Source organism: Osmia lignaria, chromosome 7 (genome assembly GCF_051020975.1).
Source record: "Osmia lignaria lignaria isolate PbOS001 chromosome 7, iyOsmLign1, whole genome shotgun sequence".
Classification (NCBI taxonomy): domain Eukaryota; kingdom Metazoa; phylum Arthropoda; class Insecta; order Hymenoptera; family Megachilidae; genus Osmia; species Osmia lignaria.
This window is the reverse complement of record NC_135038.1, coordinates 7,834,041-7,859,193: the sequence shown is the minus strand read 5'-3', so window position 1 is coordinate 7,859,193 and position 25,153 is coordinate 7,834,041. Positions and strand designations below refer to the sequence as shown.

General features: G+C 50.8%; 1 protein-coding gene across 20 annotated transcripts in view; it reads left to right on the top strand.

Moving 5' to 3' along the window:
• Positions 1-25,153, top strand: part of Eph (Eph receptor tyrosine kinase) — an 80,784-nt gene that overhangs the window by 21,681 nt on the left and 33,950 nt on the right. For all 20 annotated transcript variants that reach the window (XM_034324229.2, XM_034324230.2, XM_034324223.2 and 17 more), the window contains exons 2-3: positions 5,085-6,065; positions 21,772-21,851. In XM_034324229.2, the coding sequence (XP_034180120.1) occupies positions 5,936-6,065; positions 21,772-21,851 (210 nt within the window). In that variant the 5' untranslated portion in view covers positions 5,085-5,935. The remainder of the gene's footprint in view (positions 1-5,084; positions 6,066-21,771; positions 21,852-25,153) is intronic.

The following is a 25,153-nucleotide window of genomic DNA, read 5'->3' as shown; positions in this document are numbered from 1 at the left end:
TTTTTTACCGAAGAACGTTCGTCTTATTCATCGAACGCTATTCGAAAGTCTAAGAAAGGTGCGAGAAAAATCAACAGATAAGATGGTTATCGCGGAAGCGATTGGACAATTATCGGGGAACGTAGATGGTAGAGTTTAGTCGTTTTATCCGGTGCACGTTGCTCCTAAGTGTCTACTTCCTTTGCGTGAATCGACCGATTGGCCGGGTTCGTGCTCGCACGGTCGACTTCTCCCATACGCTGGCAATTTTCGCGATCTCTCGTGTAATCTTGTAAGCAGAATGCCATAAAGAAGGGAACAGTAGAGCAACGCGACGCGGCGCGGCACGAAGAATGCCGTTCGAGTCGCGTGCAATTGGTAAATTGAGCTAAGAAAAATAAAAATCAGCTCGGCTAGTTGAGTTTCTTGAAAGGACTGTTTGCAAGGCACTGTAGTTAGTGGCAGGTAAATCAGCAAAATCGAGACAAAAGAAACGTACGAGTTGGATCGGTGAGATTCGCTTAGCTTGCTGAGTTATAATTATCGCGCACGGTGCGCCTCGATATAACGCTCCATCGGCTCTAATGACTCGTACGTTCTTAATTAAGCTCGAAGGCGAATCGATCCTTCTTCGTTTCGAATCGAGGCTCGGGTCCGCGATACGTTCGCGCAGTTTCGCGCGACTTACTTTCACCCGATGGAAACGAGCAACGTGTAATCGATTGCGAAATACCCTCGGTTCTCTCCGCATCGATAGCGCGCCTCTATTTCCACCAGCTTGATACTCGAACGAACAAAACGTATACCTACACGTTGCACCCGCTTCGTGCAGAATTATCGCGCGAATAGCACGCCACCTTTCATGGGAAATTTCGTGTCTTCGCGGATTAACTACCGCCAATCTATTTTAAATGCCTGTCCCGATATTTATAAATGTCACAGCCGAGAGTGATTTATAAGCTTCCGTTCGTGTTCGAGGATAAAAAATTTTCGAAATTCAAGATGAAAACATGGAGCGACGTTGAAGAAATTTAATTATTCTCCGTTCTGTCGACTGGTTCGTAGTTTCTTAGGGAACGAGAGGGAGTAGAGAAGGGACGTTCTAAATTGAAAGGGCTGTTTTTAAATTCGTACCAGCCACCGTGACAGAGAACTCGTGGAGCATCGGAATCCTTGGAAAATAAATCTAACCACCGTGCAGCCGTTGTCTCTCGTCCTCGCTCACGATCTCCTTAAATTTATCGAAAATAGAATTTCTCTCGAGGACTTGTTGTTTGCAGCCCGTCTCTCACGATATCGAGCGACGATGAAAGGAAAAGGTTGGAAGAGAAAAATACCGGGTTCAACCAAGATATAATAATTTCGGCGAACTTTCCTCCCCTACCTTCTGCCGTCCATTTCGTTCCATATAATTTTTCCCTTCGTCCCCGAGTCTACCAGTCTATTCTTTGTTGCGTTTACGAGTCTCCTCGGATCCGAAGTAAAATCCCTGCTCACCCTGTTGGATCCATCCCTCCCGCGTTTCTTCCACCGAAACGAGTGCAGCCGTGAAATAAATCCGTATATTCCGGAGGGTCTTAAATTCAACCGGAAATAGAATTTGTCCCGAGGCGGTCACGGAAGCCAATGGCGCGAGCAAAGGAGCAAAGAAACTCGAGAAGAGAGGAGAAATGGAGAAAGAGAGAGAGAGAAAAAGAAGCGGGCATCCGAGGGAATCCGTAAGGTTGTGCGAACCACTTTGAAAGTTGTAGGACGTAGGAGGCGAAGGAGGCGAAATAGGAAGCAGGAGGCTTCCACGTGCCGACTTTCCTTTCGAAACATCATCGCGAACGAAGAGAAACGCGAAGGAAAAGCAGGGAAGGGGAATTTAATTTTCTCGCAGGAAAAGGAAAACAAACCCTTGCTGATTTACGATCAGGATCGAGATGTTAAAATATTCGCGCTGTATTTTACGAGGGTACCGCGCGATGCAACGATCCTGCTTTCGACGAAACGTTTCGGAGGTTCGAAAGAAAATGTGCCTGGTAGAGGGAACGGGGTGTTTCAGGTTGGATTAAAATTTTAAATATCGGTGTTGCATCTCGTCCGCTTAAGCCTGGCAAGGTTCAAAGGACGTTTTATAATGCTGTCGGTGTAGACGGCGAGTGAAAAAGAAGAAGTGCTCGTTAGAGGTAGCGGCGAACGTTGCGCGGTCTTGGTTGCACCTGTTCGAGTACTATTAGAGACGGCTTAAAATTTTTCACGAGCCTCTCGAGGCCTGGCTCCTATGGTTGCCGAAATCTGCAATTTCGCGGGATCCATCGTAAGCAGGTACTTGGGAAAGAAAGTCTACGTTGGGAAAGAATAGAAAAAGAGCGAGGCCTTTGCACGCTGAAGAAGGTGGCCAACCACCTCCTGAGTGGACGACCTGCTACCAGACGATCCTTCTCATCGTGTTTACATCTGCTTCGAAGGAAGCAAAAGTAACGAGAAGAAACGAGAGGAAAAAATAAAATGGGAAATCGTGGCTTATCAAAGGAAGACTAGATACCTACTCCCTCTCCACACTTCTGTCAGGCATCTCTCCTCGAGCGGTCTTCACTTTGTCTCTTTCCTTCTCTCGAGCGAGTGAGAGAGAGAGACGCGAGGCTGTTTTCGGCAATTGCTACCGAGTCTTGTCAAAAACTTGAAAGAGAGAGGCTGGTGAAAAGAGGCACTACGGATTTCTAGCTTGGCCAAGCCACGGAGTAGGAGTAGGAGGAGTAGGAGGAGTAGGTGGAGGTGGAGGTTGAACGAGAAGGACGAAACGAAGAGGGTGAGAAGAGGAGGGGGGGAGGAGGACATCTTAAATTTTTGACGAGACCACTCTAGAGCAATGGCAACGGAAGAAGGCAAGCACCGTCCGCGTAGACGTAGGAGGCGCTGCACAGTTACCAGCAGCGTTTCACTGAAGTCTGCAATTTCGCGGATGCATCTTGGCTCTGGTCTGGCTAGGGCAAGAGAACGCGAGAGGGAAGGAGAGGAAGGTCTTTGCCCGCTTTAGAAGAACTCCTAAAGCGCGCCTTCCACCTCCATCTCCCTCCTCGGTCCACCTTCCCACTCTACTACTATATTTTGGTACTCTAGAATTTCGTACTTCCTCCACAGCCCTCTGTACTCGGCCCTTTCCTCCATTTCCTCCTCTTCCAACCCTCGTCCCTCTTTCTTCGTCTTCTCGTTCCTGCCCTTTCTTACACTTTCATCGCCTCCTCTTCTCTTCCGTTCTTTTCTCCTTTTCCTCCATTCTTCCGAACGTCCCTTCTCTTCGTCTTTCCCTTCTTCGTATCTTTTCGTGGAAGAATAGCAAGAAGGCCGAGGGAGCAGACTCTGCGGCTTAGCAGAGCAAAAGAGACCGACCTAGAGTTTGGTCGAACGGAGACGGTGGCAAGGTGCTTTTCTCTCCGTCTCCCTTATTCCCTCTTTCTTCATCCCCTTCGCTCACTCTCTCTTTATCGCTCGCACGCGTTCCATCTCGCGTTCTATGTGTGCCCGAGAGCAGGATAGGCTGAAGGCGAAAGAGAGACGGATAAACGCATGGTATTGATCCCGAAACCCCTCGCTCCTCATCCCATTCCATCTACTACCCCTTCCACTACAACCCCAAACTTGCGTTCACTCTCTCCCTCTCTTCCTCTTCACCCTTTTCTTCTTGCATTTCGCATTTCTCCCTTTTAGACTCGGCTAGGATGACTGGGTTCGACTACTAGCGCGAATTTCACCGAGCTTACACCCCGTGTATGCACCCGTGTGCAATGCGAGTCGACCTTGAACTTTAAGTTACACCTATCAGCCATGCTTTTGTCATTCGCAGACGTCTCTCGCATCCTTGTTTCTTCCATCGATCTCCAACCTTTTATCTTTACACCGTTCGAACAACTATCTGAGAGAATACTGAGAGAAGGATACGTCCAACAGTGGTGAAACGGGTAAATGTGTACTGGTCTCGGAGTGATGGATAGTCATCGAGAAAATGGGTAGATAGCGGTCTCTGGATAGGATAGACCTTTACGATATTTGAACACGCAGTCGTACGTCTGTCTCGTATCGCGTCATTTGGCACGCTACAAGGCATATCCTCGGATACGATGATCCCCGGGGTCATTCGACTCGACTGGGTGCAGGTGCCAAACGATCGTCGATCCTGCTTCTTCGGATGGTCTCGATCGTTGTCCGAGGGCAATATTCGGTGCTCGATACGGAAAACGTTTGATTGCCCTCGCCGCGGAGGGAGAAGGTTCGGTCACGTTTACCAGAAAAGAAGCTCGTTTCCACTCGATGAATCTCGGTATACGCGAGGTCTCTCGCTTCTATCGTCCAGGGATACGAGTTTATTCGACTCGCTTCGACGGAAGCAGAGGGGTGGTAGACTACTTCCACCGGTCCGAGGAAAGTAAAGCACTCGGTAAAGCCGAGCAAAAGCGTCTCCAAAGTTTCCCGTTTGCCCTTAACTCGATCTCGAAGCTTTGCCCGTCGTTCCTAACCTTCGACATCCGATACTACGTACTTGTATGCGTTGAAACGCGTCCGCTCCTCTTATCTTTTCCGCATCGATCGGATATTTTACCGTTACCTTTAACCCCCTGTGTATCGTCGAACGCGTTACAACATTGCCCGCTTTTAAACCTGTACTTTCTCCACTATACGTTATCCTGGTGCGATATGTGTGTGTGCAGGTACGGTGGAAAAAGCGGCAAAGTACGGTGATCGTTCGAAAGCAGGCTTGATAAATTCAAAAAAGTTTCGTACGGACCGCTTAAATCGTGGTCGAAAGTTTAGCAACAAAGCGTCCGGATAGAGGGAGGATGGGAAAGGAGGAAACAGGACACGACGCTAGTTGAAACGTCTCGAAGCACGAAGGAGCGGAGCGGAGGGTAAAAAGCAGCGGCCCCGTTGTTTCCATTTAGGGATGTCATTAGAGGCGGGCTCGGTATCCGCGCGAAAAGAGATGGAAATAGAGTCGCCGGTCTATTCGGTCGGTTGAGGTCAGGCAAAAAAGGAGGGTGTGGTAACAGGGGTAGAAAGGAAGCGAATAGGGGAAGGATATTTCGCGGATTTTAATTAATGCGGTTCATCTTTGTTCCTTTCAGAGCAGGCAGCCCGTGGCGGAGTGGAGCGCGCGAGTCGCGTCTGCGAGAGATTCAGGCAGGCGTCGACGGAGGCGCGAGAGGAAGCGGCAAAGGTGAAAAGGAGAGAAGAGAAAAAGAGGATCGCGAGGAGGGAAGAGTAGTAGGAGGAAATGCGACGAATCTCGGCTCGTCATTAAGAGAGTGGCAACCCTTTGTGGGCGAAAACGACGAGGGAAAATCGAACGGGTTTTCTGGCTGTTGTACAGCAGCCGAGTTGTACGGCTTCCGGTTGCAACATCGACGTAGGACAACGACATAGACATCGAGACGGATAGATGCGGCCAAGCGTCGCGTTTTTCGTACGGCAAGTGTGGAGGAAGCCAGAGGCTGATCGCGACCAGATCAACGACGAGCTTTTAATCGGCCTATAATCGATTTTCATGGCATAAGAGGTATCGGTAGGCGCGATCGAGCACGGAACAAGGGGAGAGTATATATAACGGGTGAATAGAAGTTGGTGTGCTGGTGGTGGTGGAGTTTATCGAGGCGAGGGGAGGCGAGAAGAAGGGTAGAAAACGCGGTTGGGCTGCAGGGTGCATCTGGAAGGGTTGCACGACCTGGAGCGGCAGCAGGAGGAAGAGGAAGTGGCTGGAGAAGCGGGAGGTGGAGGGGCAACAGGAGGAGGAGGAGGAGGAGGAGAGGGTGGTGGCTACGAGGGTGGTTGTTGCACGTCGTGGTCGCGTGACGTGCGGAAAGAGCAGACGAACCGTGGAGGAGGCATGCGGAGGAGAGAGTGACGACGCTGCCGGTGCGCTGCAGCCTCGCACAGATCGTGAGAGGACCGGCGGCCCCACGGTGGGGCTGCGATAAGAATGGCCCCCTTCAATATGGCGGGCGTAGCAGGCCTTCTAGCCACCTGCGCCGCCGCTGCTGCTTCCGCTGCCCACCTTCTGCCGTTGCTGCTGTTGCTGATCTACCCGCGAGGGACTCACGCGGAACAAGGTAACCTCTTTACGTCCTCTTCTATCCCTTTACAGCTTCACTTCGACTCTACGCGAGTCGAACAACGTTTCTTGAATCGTCCTGTACACGGTGCACTTTGTTCTACGCGAGTATCATAAACCGGATCGATGCTCGAGAATGCGATTGCCACTTTCTTGCCTGTATAGGTACGTACCAGCTGGGCTGGCTAGCTGGTTGGACGCGTCCGTCGATTAAGTCGTACGCTCACCACCGCTCCTATCCGTCTTGCTATCTCGAATGATTTCGCTGGAAAGCCTTTCTCGATACGACACGCTAGCCTTTCCGCTCGTTCCCTCGACGACATAATTGTTGCCTTCTGCGAGAACCACCAGATACGCGGCGAGGATTCTTATTCGGACCGGTGCGAGGTCGATCGAGAACAGATACCACTACCGTCGATCGTTTGCTCGTAAATAACTTAATTAACGCTGCACCGGAGGCTAATAGGAATGCCATTTATCCAAGTCAACGTTTGCTACTCCCCCCGAGACAATCGTCGCTCGAGCCGAATCGTTATTTCGCGCGATAACCCGATATCGTCGCGTATCGTCGGGATTAGCCCGGCTTTCCGTATGTTTACCGACTCGCGGGAATCGATACGCATCGATATGCGCGTTGCGTTTCATCGCAAGATGCAGGGGAATTAACCCCTTGCGAGGGAAGTTGTTCGACGTTGCCGGAAGACTAGGTAATAGAAGCGTCGAACGTACGCGACTTGATCGGTATTCTCCTGGCCCGCCGAGCAGATATTTACCGAGAACTCGATCCGACCTACTCCCTCGAATATTTACTCGTCCCGGGGAAAACTGGCGCAAAGAATATCTTCCGCGCTTGGTAGTTTCTGAGATCTCGAGGAAGTGTCGCGGTTCAAAGGAGACGCGTTCCAATTATTTTTTACGGAGTATCGTGATGTAGAGTCGGGAGAGAAAATTTATTCGACCAGTGAGAACAGAGGGCTTTTTAGAAAGCCCGGTTTGCTCGAAGAGCATCGGGGTAAGCTATCCGGAACGTTTTCCATATTAATGCCGAAGAAAAAAGTTGGCGCCTCGGGCTGTTCGATGGCTCCACTCTCCGCGCCCCTTCGTCTCTCTCTACGTCGACGGAAATAACGATAATTTCGTAATGTGGGCCAATCTTCCGAATTGCGGGATCGTTCGGAAGGTGGTGTGCCGGTAGTTTGAGCCGCGGCGCGGCATTAAAAGGGGATCATTCCGACGCGGTGCGGTCGGACAGGAAGGAAGGAAGGAAGAGGCGATGAAGAAGGTGGGCTAGAGGGACGGCTCTCCGAAATTGACCGGCAAACTCGGCAGTGCCTGTTTACTCTACGTGAGCCGATTTCTAGACGAGAGGCCAAGAGGCTGCGTTTGTTGGTGCCTTTTTTTCCATGCGAGATGCGTTCCTCGCGATATTGGCCGTTACGGCCGGATCTCGTTTTCCTCGTAGATTCTCATCACGAACGCGACGTTACCATTTTCGAAAAAGCAAGCGAAGCTATTTCGTCAAATTTTAATGTAAATCTATCGTCGTTTTTACGCGTCTAGAATATTCAAGATAAACTGGTATAAGAGTACGCACTGTCAAAGAATTAAAAAGTGCTTATATGTTTAACATTTGCAAAGTATATTTTATTTTATTTTATGATTATGAATCTTCGTACCCTTATACCATCTTATTCTACTTTTAGGCAACCTAAAACTCTATTCTCTTCTCTTCTACTCCGATTGATTGTGTGTAGCGCAGAGTCGCGGCAAATTCTTGGTTCACGATCCTTTGGGAGTTCCCTCTGTACGTAACGCGTTTAATGGAACTTGCCAAGGATACGCGTTCCCAGTGGACCGTGTCGGCGCAACGGAGACGGCTAACTTCGTTTCCTTCGACTTGCACGAAACCCGAGCTTCTCGTTATCCTTGCCTATTCGATATCTCCACTTTGCGTCTTGCTCTCAGCTTCTCTCCCGTTATATCTCTGAATTTCATTCTTCCAACAGAGCCCTGAGAGGTCGGCTACTCGTATTACGGTATCCGTTCCTTCCTTCCTTCGTAAACACCGATTTTTCTCCAGGATAAAGGGCAGCCCGCAAAGCGGATTCGCGATCGCAAGACCGTTCTCAAAGAATCACGAGGTCTGAGCGTTTCCGATCAGATTCGAATCGATATCAATTTTTAACGATGCCCCGACTAATTCGGAGCCTCTCTGCTTTCTTCCATCGAATCGGACAGGCTCCTCCGGGATTCGTACGAACGGCACAGAACGCGGTGAATGAAATTCTATTACCTTCTCGAGCTACCGAAAGCTGCACGGTTCGTTCGTTCGTTACGCGTACTCGCTTAGAATTCGATTACTTTGCGCGTTTCCACCCTCTCGAGAGGCTGTCCTTTCGATTTCCCTTTAACCGCAGACCGTAACGCGGACCAAACTGACAGATCCTCTGATACCATTCCCGCTCACGCGTTCCGTTCGATCCTCGTCGAGTCAAAGAGGAGCCGACCAACTGAAATCCAAACTTCGTGACAATTTTTCGCTTTCGAACAACGGACCTCCCACGCGAACGTGCGAACGCAATTTCTCCCAGGTACGATGAGTTTTCTCGAGTTGTGGGAACGCAACGGGTGAAACGGTTCGTGGCGGTAGGTAGAGAAGAGAAAAGCGAATCGAATGGAATGGGAGTCGCGGTGTGTCGCGGTCAGGGGTCCGATGAACGCAAAGGCCGCGATCGCGAGGTAAGCGAAGCGAAGCAGAAGCCGGAGCAGCAGCAACGGCAGGCAAGAGGAGAAGTCTGCGGGAGCAGGTCGAGCCAGGGAGGCAGTCCTCTCTCGGACAAACTCGATTGCCTCCACGAAAAGGCAGAAAGACTCGTTCGAGTTGTGCCGCTCGCTCGGAGGGCCTCTTTCTCTCGATTCCCCTCCGTTCGACTCGACTCGACTCGACTCGACTCGACTCAGCTCGCCGTGAACGTGTATATCCTCGTTTCTCTGTTATTCCTCCTCGACGGGGCCACGGTGCGAGCAAGAGAGCCGGCAACGCCGCAGGAATGCCCGGCCAGCCCACCTCGTGCATACCTGTACAGCCTACTACTTCGGTCCAGGTTGCGGCCGTACCAAGCCTGGCAGCATCCTATCCAGCTGACAAGGACGGACTGAAACTTGCCCCCTGCCAGTCGTGCGACAAAGAGCCGGACAACCGGCGGATACGTTCGTACGAGAAGGAAAGGAAACGGGGACCAGCAAGAGGCAGCAAAAGCCTCTCTCTGTGCTGCGTGTACTGCTCGTCGTCTTGCTGGTCCCTCTTTCGAGAGAGAAAGACGCGTTTGCGTGCGCTCCGCTGTCTCTTCTCACGGGAGAAGGTGGTCGCGCGTACGTACGTGTGCCCGTTTGCGAGTTCGTGTCCTTTTGTACGGGTCTATGGGTGCGCGATGCCCGCGGATCCCAGCCATCCGAGAGGAACGGAGAGGAGACCGAACGAACGGTTTCGCCAGGTGTGTGTGCGCGCGCGAGTATCAGCGAGGAAAAGATTATACAGGGACGAATGTAGGCTACTCTCATTGACCGAGCTGCAGAGGAGCACGGGCTCGACTGGGAGACGAGACGAGATGAGAGAGGAATCTCGAGACGATCGAGACGCGGTCGTTCGCGAGGAAACCGCCGGTCGACCGACCGACCGACTGGCTGGTTGGCTCCGTTCGTTTTGACGCCATGACGCGATCCACGATTAACTCGAACGTCCGCAGGAATTTTCGAAACGGTACCGCAACCGTGTACAGTTACCTTAATCCCGGGGGATCCAATCGTTTCGTTCGCAACTGTCTCTCCTGCCGTTTCCACGCGTTCCGCTTTTCAAACTCGCTTCCGTTCTCGCGTCATTTCTCTTCGTTGCCTCTGTGATCCGTCGAATCGATTTAAATTTTCGATATCCGTCTCACCGGACCGGCTGGGCAATATCTATCCCCGGCTATCGCATCGGGTCACAAAGGTGCGGTATAACGGAGGTGGGATTAAAAATCAATATTTCAGCTGAAAAACTCTTCGCCCCGGTACGTCCGATGCATCGGACATAACCGCGTCCTTTGTATTTAATGCCAATCTTACTCGAATTCTGGGGCAATAGCGATCACTTTCCGCCGCAAGTGCCGCAATCGTCCCGTCGATAAAACCGAGTCGTCCTATCGATGGCGGTCTCTTTGACAAAAACGGAATCATCTCTGACGCAATTCGATTCACTGGAAACTCGGTTGCTGGTTGATAAAAGCTGCGGCGATTTGCTCTTTATCATCGGACCACAGTCATCTACAGAGAATGTCTCCGGGGGAGATACCTACGCCATTCGCGATTTCGTGGTACATGGATATTTAGTTGCGGAAGGGCAACGGGCAGGTACGCGGGGCTGTTGGAAAAGGAGCGGTTCTGCCTAGGCGTGTGCGTAACCCGGCGCAAAACGAGCATCGCGCGAGACGAAACGCGATACGCACGCACCGGGAACACGAGTGAGCATAAATTTTAATCGCCGAGAAAAATGTGGGGCGCGAGGAACGGAGAGAGCTGGAGGCTGGATAAGGAAAGGAGGAGACGGGTATAGGAGATATATAGAGAGGTTAGGTATGCCGGCGAGTAAGACGCGTCGAATAGCGGAGCCTTTGGATACGGCGACGAGAAACGAGAAACGATGCAAAGGTAGCCCCGTATTACGCGTTTCTAGCTTTCCAAGTTCTTTTAATCGCCAGAATTTGCATGATCTCGAAGCTGCTGAAACAGCTTTCGTTTCCGTTCTTCGGCGAGGATTCAACCCTTTGCGGTCGAATGTCGCATTTCTATTTACTAGGTCGAATATCGCTGCAAAGCCGACAAAAAATAATTTCGTTCCATTTTGTAAGCTTAAAATGAGGAAAAAGAAGATGTGCTTCGGTACATGATATCGCTTTACGCAAAAAAATCTATCCGACCCGGGGAGAAATACACTTGAAAGAATCCTCGAGCGCAAAGGGTTAAACGACACAGAAGCTCGAGGTAGAGAAGGCTTGTAGTTCGAAGCGAGGAATGTCCAGCGAAATGCTTAGCGAGCATATCCGAGGTGATATCGGTAGAACGCGCGTCGCGTTACAGCACGCGATTATTCTTTTCCCTCTCGGTTCCGACACCCCTTTATCCAGTTTTGTCTCTCGGCCGCTTTTCTTCGATTTCTCTCCCCCGTTAAGTCTCTCGGGGCGTCGCGTCGAGGGCGTGAGCGTCGGCTGGTTACATTTCCTAGCAGACCATTATTTCTCTGCTACACCCACGCCGTGTGCCCCAACATTCTCACACGAGAATTCGCCGCATACACCCGTCCACGTCTGCTTGTACACTGCATTTTCTCCCTTTTTACCCCAGCTACTACATTACCTTTCCCGAGCCGGGAGTTAGGAGGGTGTCTCGCTGCATATTAATGAAAAAATTTGTGACTTCCCTCCGTCATCCGACAGCCGCATCCGCGAAAAGAAGCAACGATGGGGAGGGGGTGGTATCGCCGTCTCTTCTTCACCCAGCAATGTTTCAGTTTCAGTTTCGTGCGCAATAAATGAACGCGTATACGTGGAGTGCTACCGTCTGCTCGTCTCGTACCTTCTCTTCTACCCCCGAAATAAATTTCAACGAGACGGGGAAGCGGTTCCGCTCTCCATCAAGCTACCGTCCCTTCATCGAATCCCGATATCTCTTATCGGAACACGAACAGATCCTATCGATTCTTTTTTTCGCTGACGAGTCGCTCGTCGTCGAATCCGGGGAATTATCGTGCCGCGATGCTCGGCGCGGATAACGTCTCTCGAGAACGTATCGCGTCGTCGAGCCGACCGAATATCTTGCGTTATCGAGCCGAAACTTTTTCAAATATTCAAAGACTGTACTTGAAATTCGACTTTTACTCTCACCACGATTGCGAAGGTGGCGGAAAATTTGGGAATAAAGGTACGCGAACGAGGAAAAGCGAGGAGATAAGAGACCGAGGACAGCTAATACACGGCTGTTTCCCTGTACACGTCGTAGTCAATAGAATTTTACGAGCCGAGATAACCCAAGGCTGTTTTTCCTGCCATTCTGCCCGGAGGTCACCATTAATAATACAGGTAGAGTTCCTGGTCGGTGATAATATGGCGGAGTCTCGTACAGGAAGAATACAGGTAGAAGAAGGGAAGCGGTAAAAGTAACTCCTAAATTTTCCCTTTTCCGAGATAAAGCGTTCTTTTCTTTCCATTCCCCCCGCGGTATTTTCCTTCATCTTTTCTCTCTCTCTCTGTTTCTCGTCGCTTTTCGTGGTCAGAATAGGTCTATTAGCTCTGTCGGTGGCTTTTACGACTCGCCAACTACCGTTACTTTTGCTTTTCCTTCGAGTTTGCGTCGTTACAGAGAATGGAATTCTTCGGAACTTCCTTGTTTCCCTCGGTAATACCGTTTTCGTTGCGTTCAATTAAAAACTTGACGATAATCGACGAGTTTCGTCATTACGGTGAGCACCGTTTCCGAGATTCCTCGCTTCCTGGACGTCGGATGACGGCCGACGGAGAGAACAAAGGATCCAAAGGAAATCTAGCGAATTTCCCGAGATGCAGTAATGGGTTATAGATTTGCGAGAGCGTAATAAGGCTGTACAAGGTTCAGGCTCGCGGAATGTCCAGACTTGGAACGCGAGAAGGCCTGGTGCTTTGAAAACGAGTTTGATATCGGCGCTGGGTGCTGGCGCGGAGCGCAGGTGCGCCTGGATACTTGTTGTTTCTAAAGCGGCATAATGGAGCCGCGTTTAGGAGTACGCGTCGAACGTGGCAGAAACGAATATCCGTGATTAGCTTCGCCATCTGTTCCGTCGTCATTTGGAACATTTTCCACTTTCCATTCGACGCGATTCCCAGCTAATTCTTAAGCTGACCAGCGCGGATCACGTTATTACAGAGGGCGAGGATTCGGGAAGAAACGGGGGCAGAAGGATAACGTCGCGGCGGATTATATTTTTCAATTATGATAATACTCGGGCGAAGAGGAGAGCGTCGTCGGCCGTTAGCAAATTGCAAATCTTGTTAATCCCCGTGAGATCGCAACAGCAGCCGGTGCGGTTCGATTTCGTCTGGTCGTCGGTCGGTTCCGCGCGGCCGTCCGCGGTAATTATTTTGAATTCGAGCGAGGGAAATGTTGTCGAATCGAGGCACGATACGGGAAGATATGGTATCTAACAGCGACGTTTAGGGATTACGATCGTGACTTTTCTTCGGGTGCAGGGCACGTTGCAAGCATTGCGGTGCCTGGTGCGCTTACCTTCGCAGCCTGAATGGTAACTCGAACGTGAAACGAAACGAGATAACTTATGCGCGCGGATGACTCAGGTTTCTCGTTATTTCGGATCGTGTCGTAAAATGTTGGGCTTAACAACGGGCGCAGGGTAATATAGCCCACCCCTCGTACCTTGGAATTAAAAAGATTCCTCGCGCTACGGGGCGAGCTGAATCCGATATTTTCTTCCAAGGATTTACTAATGAACTCTCCCTCTCTCGCAGTTTCCCTCTTTCGTCAGCCGGTGGTGACGGCGAACGAAAGTTGATTAACGATTCTTCGAAAGAATCGCGAAAGGACCCCGGTCGAATCGATACGCGTTTCTTGGAAGCTCGGAGGCTTAGCTCCAGGTGATTCCGCTCGATACGAGCATTTTTGCGAAATTATTTGTCCACCGAGGGCTTATCCCTCGGACCATTTATGACTCAAGTTTCGTCGAACTGGCCGCGGTTAATGCTCGAACGATAAAGCGAAGCCAAAAGCGATGAGCTGTTCGCGACGGATATTACTCGAATCGAAGGAAACGCGGGCCGCGTTGCTCGCGAATCGAACGAAAGCGATGCCCTCGAGGCAACGAGTCTTTTGCTCGAGCGAGAAGAAAGGACTCTTTTGATTCAGCTCGGTTTTATGCAAATGATAGGGAGATGGTTGAGGGGGGATGAGCATAGCAGCCGTGAAGGGTGAAAAAATAATCGTGGACATTGAGCGAGGGTAAAAAGAAGAGCGCAACCGATCGCGACCCGTTAATAAAATAATTATAATATTGGGAGGGCAGTAATAGATTCTCGGAACGCATTAACAGGTCGAGATAAATCGCGGTCGCAGGGTGTATATAGCGTGTGTACGTCCAAGTTGAGAGAGAGAGAGAGAGAGAGAGAGAGAAGGCTTTGGTGCTGGTTGGTGTAAGGAACTCGCGCAACCTTCTCCGCTTGCATCTGTGTAGAAAATGGTGTGCGCGAGTTGTTGGCGACACGATACACGCAGACGTTGTACGCGAGCGATCGAGCACGTTGGCTGGTAGCGAAGGAACGTGTCGATGTCTAATATTCTCGGTATGTGAAATTACCGAGCGGCATAAATTGCCGATTGGACAGGTGGTCGACAAATGGAGTCGAGGAAACCGGCACACACGGCTACTCCGCGCTCTTTCAACGCGTGCCTCGTTAACCGCCGCGTCGATCGAAATAGTTTCTTCTCTTATCCTCCGTTGTGCGCTCATTTTATTTAATTAACCGAGCTCGCTCGCTCGAATCCTGTACGATCCACGGACCGATACGCGTAATAATCAAAGTATCCCACGAACGATCCTCGAACAGCCGGTACCGAGTATCGTCGCGTAGAATTATCGGTCCGCATAAATTTCCAATAAAGGTTTCGTACGTCGACGGGCCATCAATTTTCCAGCGATTTTCGTCGCGATCGGTTCGACGAATCGATGAGCTCATCGTTGGTATTACGTGGAATTTATAGTCGCGGTTGACGAGAGAGCTGGGAAGACACGGGTCGAATGAAAAAATGAAAAAAATAAAGAAGAAAAGGGATAAAAGGGAGATGAAGGACGGGGGCAGGATGATCGGTTGCTTTTGTTCCATGGCGTTCGGATGATAACGGTCGATCGGTTGTTTAGAACGATTAATTCGATTATTCTGGTCAGAGGCTAATTTGCATGGTAATGCGTGGACCGTGAACGAAGAAAGGCACGGAAACGTTGAACGAGGGAAAAGAGAATAGGAAAAGTGGCTCCAGGTAGAAGTTGCAAATTGTTCGAAAAGAGGTTCGAGGGGTTCTTTTTGCGGTCGAGAGCACAATCGGGTTTCGCTTCGACACGGAACCCGTTCCTCCAATAAACCCCCCCTGGACTTCGAATGCCTCTTTAAGATAATAAATTTGATTACCGTTGTTTCGTCGCGTCTCCGATTCTTTTCGAAAAGTCTGTCCGGCGAGTACGGGCGCGCGAGCACAGGGTGATTTAGATGCTAATGCAGCGAACGGTGACTCGCGCCTCGCAAGCAGAAACACGACGTTTTCGAGCGGAGGGTGTGGGATAAATTAAAAGTCAGCTCGGTGGAACGTGCGCGACCGGGTATCGTCGCCGGATAGTCGCGCTAAACGCCGGCCAGAAAATTTACGAGCCAGGGAAAGAGCGAGAGGGAGGACGCGGAGAAACGTCAGAAAAGAGTTTTATTTATCCGAGCTACGCGGCGCGGCGGAACGTGCATCACCGAGCGCGGAAACAAATAAGTACTTGGATGACTTGGCTTCGATCCAACGAATGATCGATGCCGCGTCATGCCACCGTTCTTTTCACCTCTGTGTCTCTCTGTATCGGTCCCTGTCCCCGTTGTTTTTCGTAACGCCGCGGCGCGCTTCGTCGTATCCCCCGGAATACGAGCGACGAGGAACGAAACGAGCAAAATAAGAGAACAGATTGAAAAGGGGGAGGAAAGAAACGGAGAAGCGGGGGTGGGAATAAAGGCGAGGGTGAAGGTAGCTGTTGGGACGAACGGGGGAAACAAAAGGGAGAGGGCCGGTGCACTTGAAAAGCACAATTGAAATTCAAGATCCATATGCAAAGAGGCTGGCGAGAGGAGCGCGGCGGCGCGCAGAGGGAGGAGAAAGGGTGAGATAGAGAGAGAAAGGAGGCGCGAGAACCGGGTAATCCAACATCTCGTGGACACGCAGTATCCAAGCTATTTTGTCCCTTTGCCTCCTGTGTCGCTTCGTTTCACACGCGGCTGCCTCTCCGTCACCGTCCGGACCCATATTGTTTAAATAATTGATTTAACACGTGTACATACATTATGCGCAAACATAATAACGCTATGTAAATGGTAATTCCAACGATGGCTGGCACGCTGGCCCATCCTGGCGTGGGCCGACCAGCTACGTCTTCGAAACCTCTTCCACCCTTCTTCCTCCCACCCTTTCTGCCCGTTCCCTTCTTAGGCTCCCCATGCCGCCCAGTCGGACCCAAAGATCGTGCACGGTGCCCACGGGATCCCGCAGAGAACCGAGACTGGGGTTAAGTTTCCGAGCACCTCATATTTTTTCCTCTCCTCCGACGCTGTCTTTCCCTCCCATCTTCTTCCCTTCGGCTCGCCCCTCTTTCGCGCGTTTCTTTCTTTTCTTCTCGATTCGATTCCTCCCACGATTCCCCCTTTGGTTCGAAAGTATGTCTCGTGAAAATCCTTTTACTCCAACTCTTCGTCCCCGTCGCTGTCTCATTGTCAGCCGCGTCTCTCGGTGTTGGCGCACGACCAGATCAAGACGTCTCCGAGGCTGATTTATCTCGGATCGATTGGATTGGGAAGCATTCGCGAGACGGTTGGCATTCGAGATGCGACCGATACCGAGAGATCTCCGATCGCCAATGTAATTAAAAAGATCTCGAAACCCGTCATTATCACCGAACGAACGAACAGTCGACGAGTCGGCCCGTGTGGCACCGTAGACGAGCCGACAATTAAGACCGGATTCACCTATCATATCGTACCTCGATGCTCACGAATTTGGCAGCGAAACGAGCGCGACCGATCGACCGTGCTCGAACGCCAGCACGCCCGTCCGATCCGATGCGATGGGTCAACGACATCCTGGTGAACGGTTCGAGGCGCGATAGGGTACGTCGGGACGTAGGAGCGAGCAGGAGGGAACAACGCCGGAAAGAAGAAGAGAAGCGGAAAGAGACGGAGTCGGAGAGAAAGAAGAGAATTGGAAAGGGGGGAGGGTGTAAGGGTGGTAAAGAAGGTTGCAGAAAAAAAAAAAAAAGAAAAAAATCAAGAAAAAGAACAAGAAAAGGAAAAAGAAGAGGATGGAAGAAGAAGGAAAAGGGGAAGAGAGATGCTGACAAATTGGAAGGCCGTTAAGCGAAAGCAAAGGCACGAAGGTGTCGTTGGTTGCAAAGAGAAAAGAGCTTCGATGTTTGGCGAGAAGAGGTCGGTGAGCCGGGAAAAAGACGAGTCGCGCGCGACACTCGTGTCAAGACGATCCCCGGTCTCGGCATTTTTAGAGCCGAAATAAAGTCGAGGAACGTATACCGTTGTACATATTCGCTGGCCCCGCGCTCCACGATCGTAGGTGGTCTCCTCTCACTGGCCAATCTTCCTCTCTCTTTCTCGTTCTCTCGGTAATCCTTCGTATCGTCTCTGTTTGCCGATCCACCGAAACTCGTGCACCTCCGGACGAGACCGCACTGGCTGCTTGACTGCTGAAGAGAGAGAGAAGTAGAGAGACTGGTCGTGGAAACGGCGATAATCGAACGCACACGCGTCCTCCTCTCGCCGAGAAATCCTCCTCGTCTCTCCTCCGATCACCGAAATCGATTCGCCGTCGTGATCGATCGAGCTGTGGAACCGCGATACGCTCGTTCTCTCGCGGTCCGCTGTCGGTATTCAGCTGGAAAGCGCATTACCGCCGCGCCGCAGAGATTGAATCGTCAGAGATTTACGTGGACTGGGATCGCGGAAAGGTAGGCAGGCTGGATGGGATAGTTGGAACGGCAGGGAAGCACGCAACGCGAGTATTTCGACGAGTTCGTCTTCACGGGCGAGAGATAAGATCCGAATCGGGGACGGGTTTGCTCGACTTATACGCGAAACGTAAATTTCGCCGGGTGATAAGATCGCTCGTAACCTATTTCCGGCGAGGCCGATCCTCTGAAATCCTCCAGAGGATTCGAACAGGCAGCCCCTGCGTTTCCACCGCGCGATTCGACGTTTCGCCCGTCGTAAGATCATCGGCCCGATCCATGAAATTTAACCGTTCGAAAAGTTTTACCGCTACTTCTCTCCCCGTGCACCCTTCGACTATCGTAACAACCGTGACGTTTAAAAATCTTCGTCAATCTATCGGTGATCAGCTTTCCGTAGGAGCGTAACAGTGACGGAGGACGGGAAGGATATTATACGGTGAACGATCGAGTCCAGGTGATGGTCGATGTAGCGCGCAGGTGTGCGTGAGCGCAGGAGGCGAAATCGTAATCTTAATCGCCTTGGAGTAGCCGCTCGTCTCGGGATCGGGCAACAGGTTCCCCCTCGCGCGCGCGATTCAATCGTGTCTTGGCTTCTATACGCGCGAGAGCCGACCTCTTACCAGCTCAGCGTATAGTAAGAACAGGCTCGTTACGTCACTCATCCATCTCCTTCGGCGACCCCGGCTATTGATTTATCGTCGAACCGGGCATTCTCGTTTCTTTCATCCTGTCGGTGGATACGTGCGCGCCGCGGACCGATCCTCTCCGATTAGAGGAACGCATTGTGCTCGAACGGAATCGAGACGGGACAACCGACTGCATCCACGTCGACGAACCCACGGAGAAAGTCCTCGTTCGTTGCGCAACAATAATTGGAAATCGAGTCGAGCTTTTACCAACATTTCCATCGGATTCCTTTTTTCCACCATGGGAAAACGCGATATCCCGTTCCTTTTTTACCGTGCGAAACGACCCATCGCGAAGACTTTCCAATTTTTTTTCCCCCGTTGCATATCGATGCCCGGCTAGCCGTGCTCTCTTATTTGAATAATATGAAAAATCGAGGTCTTCCCTTTCGATAGGAGAGACCGAGGAGGCAGGCTGGCAGGAAGGAAGATAGATAGAGGGATAAATGGAGAGAACGCGGTAGATGAACGGATATACGGTGAAGCTATATGGAGGAGAGAAAGAGAAGATAGAAACTCGGGAGAGAAGAAAGATGCACGATCGGTGGAGTGAGTTAGGGCCGGCGGGCAACGCTATGCATACCGTCACACCCAGCGACACGCTCCAAATTTGAAATTTAAATTCGGTACGTCTCATGGGACCGCGTCGTACACCGGTTACTCACACGTGCGCACTCCTACGTACTCGCGAGAGTGCGTGTAGGGGATGGATGGGGATCGAAGAAAGAGGGTAAGGAACGACGAAGAAAAGGTCGACCGGACGACGCGACGGGATACGTCACCGTTTTCACCGCGATACCAAGCGACCTCCCATTCGCTCGTTTCCGTTTCTACGTAAACATCCTTGGGTATAGTAATTCGCTGCTGATCCTACTACCACTCGTCCTCGCTATGCCAACTTTGCTAATCTTCCCGTCAACCTCCCTCGCCGTCTCTTAATGTTTCGTTACTCCGAACGACGGGGGCGTTAAAGAAAAGTGCTCGCTTTTAGCGACTTCCTAGCTCGATGGTTATCGCTTCGAAAGTACAAGAGCGTCAGGATCTCGTCAACTTGCCAGATTCGTTGGTCGACTAAGTCCTCTTAGCCGGTATAGAATAGCGGGTCAATCTGGAAGCTTTGCTATCTCGAAAGTTTATCGTAGTTGAGACGGCGAGAGCGACTTGGATGTTACTTTGCGAGTTTCCTTCGAGCGTGATCTCGAACGTATCCGCGGAGTACTTTTGAAGAGGGCTCGAATTAGGCCGGTGTACAGCAAAGCCCATTACGCACACAATAAAAGAAGCTGCTCGAGTGGCTTTGGTTCGAGGAGCTACTTGCGAGAATTCACGGATATCTTGGCGCGTCCGTTCCGAAACATCTTTCCCCTTGAATCTCGAACAAATTCTCTCGTCGTTCATTCGATCCGTGGCTCTCGTAATCGAACGAAACCGAGGAAGCTTAGAGTATTAGCGCGTAGAGACGATCGGTGGAACGATAGTGACATTGGGATTAGGAAAAACGAGTTTACCTGGGAATCGATCGAGAGAAGCGATTTGAAAATTTCGCCACGGCTCGGCATTATCGCATTGCGAGGCTATTCACGGGGGACCGCGAATGCCCTTTGAAAGAGGCGGGAAAGCTGTAGCGAGAATTCGACGGGGTTAGGTGGAAATGGCAGGCTGGCAGGTAGAGGGTAGGTGGCGGCGGGACAATTATTTTCACCGACACCCCGTGTTTCGACGGTGTCTCGATGAGGTCGGATAATCGCGGTACGCGTGAGAGCCCCTGGGATTCTGCGTGGCTCGTCGAACCGGTCGGTACGGTGGTGGTAGAGAGATAGGGGTAGCGCGCGACGATGGCAAACAGTCAACGACGGGGACGGGGACAACGGTGGCGAGAGGAGCGCAAGGGGGATCGGATGGATTTTGCAGCGCGCAGTTTTCACCTTTGAGATTGCATCCGGCGGCAGGGGTGGTGGTGGGCTGCAACCCCCCCGTCGGCCGGGGTACTTTGGTCTAGGAATTCAAGGACCCGGAGTCTGGGAAGGGATAGACGACTACGACTACGACGACGACGACGATGACGACGACGACGACGACGACGACGACGACGACGACGACGACGACGACGACGACGACGACGACGACGACGACGACGACGACGACGATGACGACGACGAAGCTCGCGCGCTTTGGGGGTGGCTCGGCTGATGGCTGCGTGGCACTGGTGAACACCGTGCGACGAGGAGAAGAGAAGCTAAAGGTAATCGAGAAAAACAGAAAGAGAAGAGAGGGCCGAGCAGGAAGCGAGGTCGTGGCGCGAAACGAGGAAAGAGCCGTGACGAGCAGAAACGCGGAGAGGCATTGAAGTCGTAGAAGAACGAGTGAGACGAGACGAAGGGGCTGGTGGCAGAGAGAGGGTGCACGAACGAGAGAGAAAAGGAGTGAAGAGGGTTGGACCGATAGCGTCGCGGCGCTAGTGAACACCGTGGAAGAAGGACGGAGGGAGGTAAAGCGATAGAGAGGAAAGGCAAGCAAGGGGATGATGGCGATAGTGGTGGTGGTAGAGGCGAAATGATAGAGAGGGATTTCGAAAGGGGGTGAAAGACAGGCAGCGGAGAGAGATGCCGCGAGGCTGAGGGAAAGAGGTAAAACGGGGGATGAGCGAGGGTGAAGGCAAAGGGGGTGGGTTGTAGCAGCAGCAGCCGCCGAGAGCCGGTCGATACGACCACCACTACAAACGTGTCGCAGGACACCACGCATAACCTGCTGTGCTGCGTGTGCAACGATACGCGCGACGACCCTTCTCCCTCTTTTTCCCTTCTATTCCCTCCTCTCATCTCCTCTCCTCTCCTCCCTTCTCCTCTCTTTACCGCTGCTGGGGCTTTCTCACCCTTCTCGTGTACGACGAGAACGAGAGCTGCCGAGAAGCAAGGTGTTTTAGCACGGTCTCGAGGATCCGCCATTTTGAGAGGGAGTCGTTTCCCTCATCCCCCTCGAAACGTTGACTTTTCACGGTGAAATCTTTGCTAGGGCTCTCCCGCGCGATTCGATACACCGACGAGTATTTCCAGCAGGCGGGAGATCGTCTTAACCGGCGTTCAACATCGAAACCCGTGTTTCCCATTCTTTTTATTTTATCACCTATGTTTTTGTAGAACCGCTCGATAGGGGTGGATTATCGAAAAGAGAACTGCAGCGTGTACAGGTTTAAGCTTTGTAATCTTTCTATTACCGACTGTATTTTCTTTTGGTTACAGTTGTTCTCTTGGACACGACACAGGAGGAGAAACTCGAGTGGACCAGGTATCCCTTCGGTCCGGAAGCTAACACCCCGGGGGTAAGTTTTCCTATCGATACGCTAGAAGATTCAACGTGCGAAACAGCATATTTCACGCGAGATCTGAAATCGGAAAAGCGAGCGATAGCTGTCGGTCGGACGGTAAAAGAGCATAGGTCCGGAACACGGTGTCCAGTGGGACAAAATGGATATTATAGAAGAGTATGGAGAGCGGGTTGCGGGGGTACCAGAAGCACTTTATGGTCTCGGTGCGCTTGGCATACGTGGGCTCCCGCTGGCCAGTGCGCTCTCTCGGCGCCATGTTTGTTTTTCAGTTGTTAAGCGCGCAGCGGGCCGCCAGACAGGTTTAAATCAGCCACTACCTCCTCCTCCTCCACCTTCTTCATCGCCGACCAGCCACCACCTCCTCCTCCCTCTTCCTCTCCTTCTCTCTCAATTGCGCCCGCGTTCCTCCCTGCTCTTCCTCTCTTTTTCACCTTGTTTTCCATCTTCCTCTCGCTCACCCTCTCCCTCCCCCATTTCTCTCTCTCTCTCTCTCTCTCTCTCGTTCTATCTTGTTGCTCGTACTCGCGAGCGGGACGCGTAGCGTCGGACCAAGAGTCAGTCCGCTGGGTAACAAATTGCTTTTTGTTTGAACGGACAAATTAGAGAGACGGCCGCCGGATAGGGCGGCAGAGGAACGAACAGAACACGCGGTGCTCGCTAGGGAAAGAGAATGACAGAGGATGCGTTTATTTAAACGTCGTAGGACGTATAGTTTCCTGCGTGCACGTATAATCTGTTCGCGTACGATGCCGCTGAAAATTTCACTGAAACTCGACGACTCCTTCTGCCGTGGATTCTACGTGGGTGTCGAACCGCTAGATACCTCGGCTTCGACTCGGCTTCGCGCGACCATATTATACTTTTAGCTAACGTTCGAAATTGGTTAAACTCGAACGTTGCGGAGCGTACTTGGAAAATTCTGCGAAAGAACGTTCGATAATTAATCTTGGATGGTTTTTAGCGGTAAAAGCACGAACGAATTATCGGTCAGTCAACCTCGTTATTTCGCGGCGCGGCGGGTTCGGAGTGGAAAAAATTAAGTTGAAATTAGAACGTCGATCGAAAGGATATCGGCCGTTTGCTTCTCGTCTACTTTTCCTCTGTCGACTTTCAGCGTGGATCGTTAGTGCTGTACCGCTAATCGAGCAGCGTAACGTTTCGTTTGAAAAGGTTCTTTGAGTATGCTGTTGATTTTTCTAGCTGCTAAACGTCCTCCGCTTGCCCCGTTCGAAGCGAGAGGATCCAGAGGACGGCTCGTGCACGGAAGCTCGATCTTTTTTTCCTTGGAACCAAACGGAAAAACTAGACCCCGAAGCCTTTTGTCGAGTACTCGAGTTTGCTTCGCACCTCTTCTTCGAGTGGAACGTTCAAATATTATATGCTCGCAAGCTCGACTTTCTCGCGTACCGTTTCAAGCATCTCGAAAAGTATAATTTACACCCTTTTCACGAATCTCGGCCAACGGTTGCTCGATTCTCGATTGCCTTAACTTTCGGTACCCTTGTAATCTACGCGCGTGTAAATATGTGCTTAGCTATCTGTGCGCCGAATTTTATTTCTTGCAACGTTCACGTAATTACAGAAGAACGTGTTCGTTGAATAAATTACGAGTGGTAACTCTTATTAAGCGATGTTTATAACACAGAGGAGGACTGGTCCGGTCGGACACGCAACGGCGATAAAGAAAGGAAACGGCTACCCCAGAAATTCTTCGAGGTCTTAGCTCATCGCGATCGGGTCGGATGTCTGGAGCCGAACGTCATCGCGATTGAAAGCTCAAACTTACAACGGGATGGCGTGAATAATCAACGACCAGTCTGTCGAACATTCTCTTCTGTCTTTCTGTGCATTCTCTCATTTTGGATTCCATCAGCCTCTTTACCTCATCGACGATCGCGAAAGGCTAGAATTAATTTCCACCTGTATTTTATCTCGAGGAACACGTCCTCTGTGACAGTTTCCTCTTCCACGTTCACTTGGATCCGGCCAAAGCTTTGAGAATGACAGAGAGGAATCCTCTTAAAGTGCTGGCTCCAGCTTCCTGATCCGCTTCTAACTGATGGTTTTCCAAGGGTGTCGCGTGAACGGAATGCGAGATAGATCGAGTGCTTTGCCGAAAGAGGGACACCTAAGTCGACCTAATCAGTTTTCCCGAACAGAGATTAACGATACTGCTACTTACCCTGCCCTGCGATTCGCTGCAGGACCTCTCGATCGTCCGGTTAGCTCAAACGGGGATACCTTCCGCCCTTCCGCATCGAAGATCCACAAAGTTGCAGAGTAATAAGTACGGTCAGCGCGTGGGTTTATTAATATACAGAACCGTAGGGCGAACAGCGTCAGAACAAACAAGCCAAACAGAATTAGCTCGGAGTATTTGAGCAAGCCGATAGGGAGAGAAGGGTTGGCGTGCGTGGCGAAGCGAGACGTCGCTTTGATGGCGTTGATAGCGTTGCTGGCGAGCCTGGAAATTCGTACAAGTATAAAGGGATCCCGAAGATACCTCTCCGTCTTCCTTACTCTGTTCCTCCTCGCCTGCTGCTAATCTTGCCTGCAGGACTTTGCGGAAACCCGTGTTTCACCCTCTACCTCGACCGAGAACGCAAAAAGACTTTAAACAAAATAGAAGGAAAAGAAAGAGGGATGAGCGAGGGAAAAAAAGCACCGCTTGAATTAATTGAGAACGCTCGAGTTTCCAGTCGACCGATAAAGACACAGACGGACTATCGCGCTCTTCGCGTCCCTTCGAGTTTCTCATTTCCATCTTTGACAACCGAGGGAAAGTTTCTCCTTGTTATTAACGGAATCGTGGACTTCTCCTTCAAACATTTGCGTAACGCGTTTTATTTTATTTTTATTTTATTTTCATAGACGGGACAATAGCCATAAGCGCCTTTTTCGGCGATTACACTGCAATTTTTATAGAATTTTAGTTATTCAAAAAGAGGCAAATTATCATTTAGAAAAAAAAAAGAAAAAAAAATATGGGAACCAAGGATTTGAACCGAGGACCTTTAGATTGCGAGTCATGCGTTTAACCACAGAGCGTATCCATGACTCACAATCTGAAGGTCCTCGGTTCAAATCCTTGGTTCCCAAAAAAAATTTTTTTTTTTTATAATAATTTTTATGTAATAGTTATTCAAAAAGAGACAAATTATCATTAAAAATAAGTAAAAAAATGTTGGGAACCAAGGATTTGAACCGTGGATCTCTAGATTGCGAGTTGTATGTGTGAGTTTGTCATACTTTAGAATGTAAGGAGTAATTAAGTGTAATTGTTAATATCTTTTAAA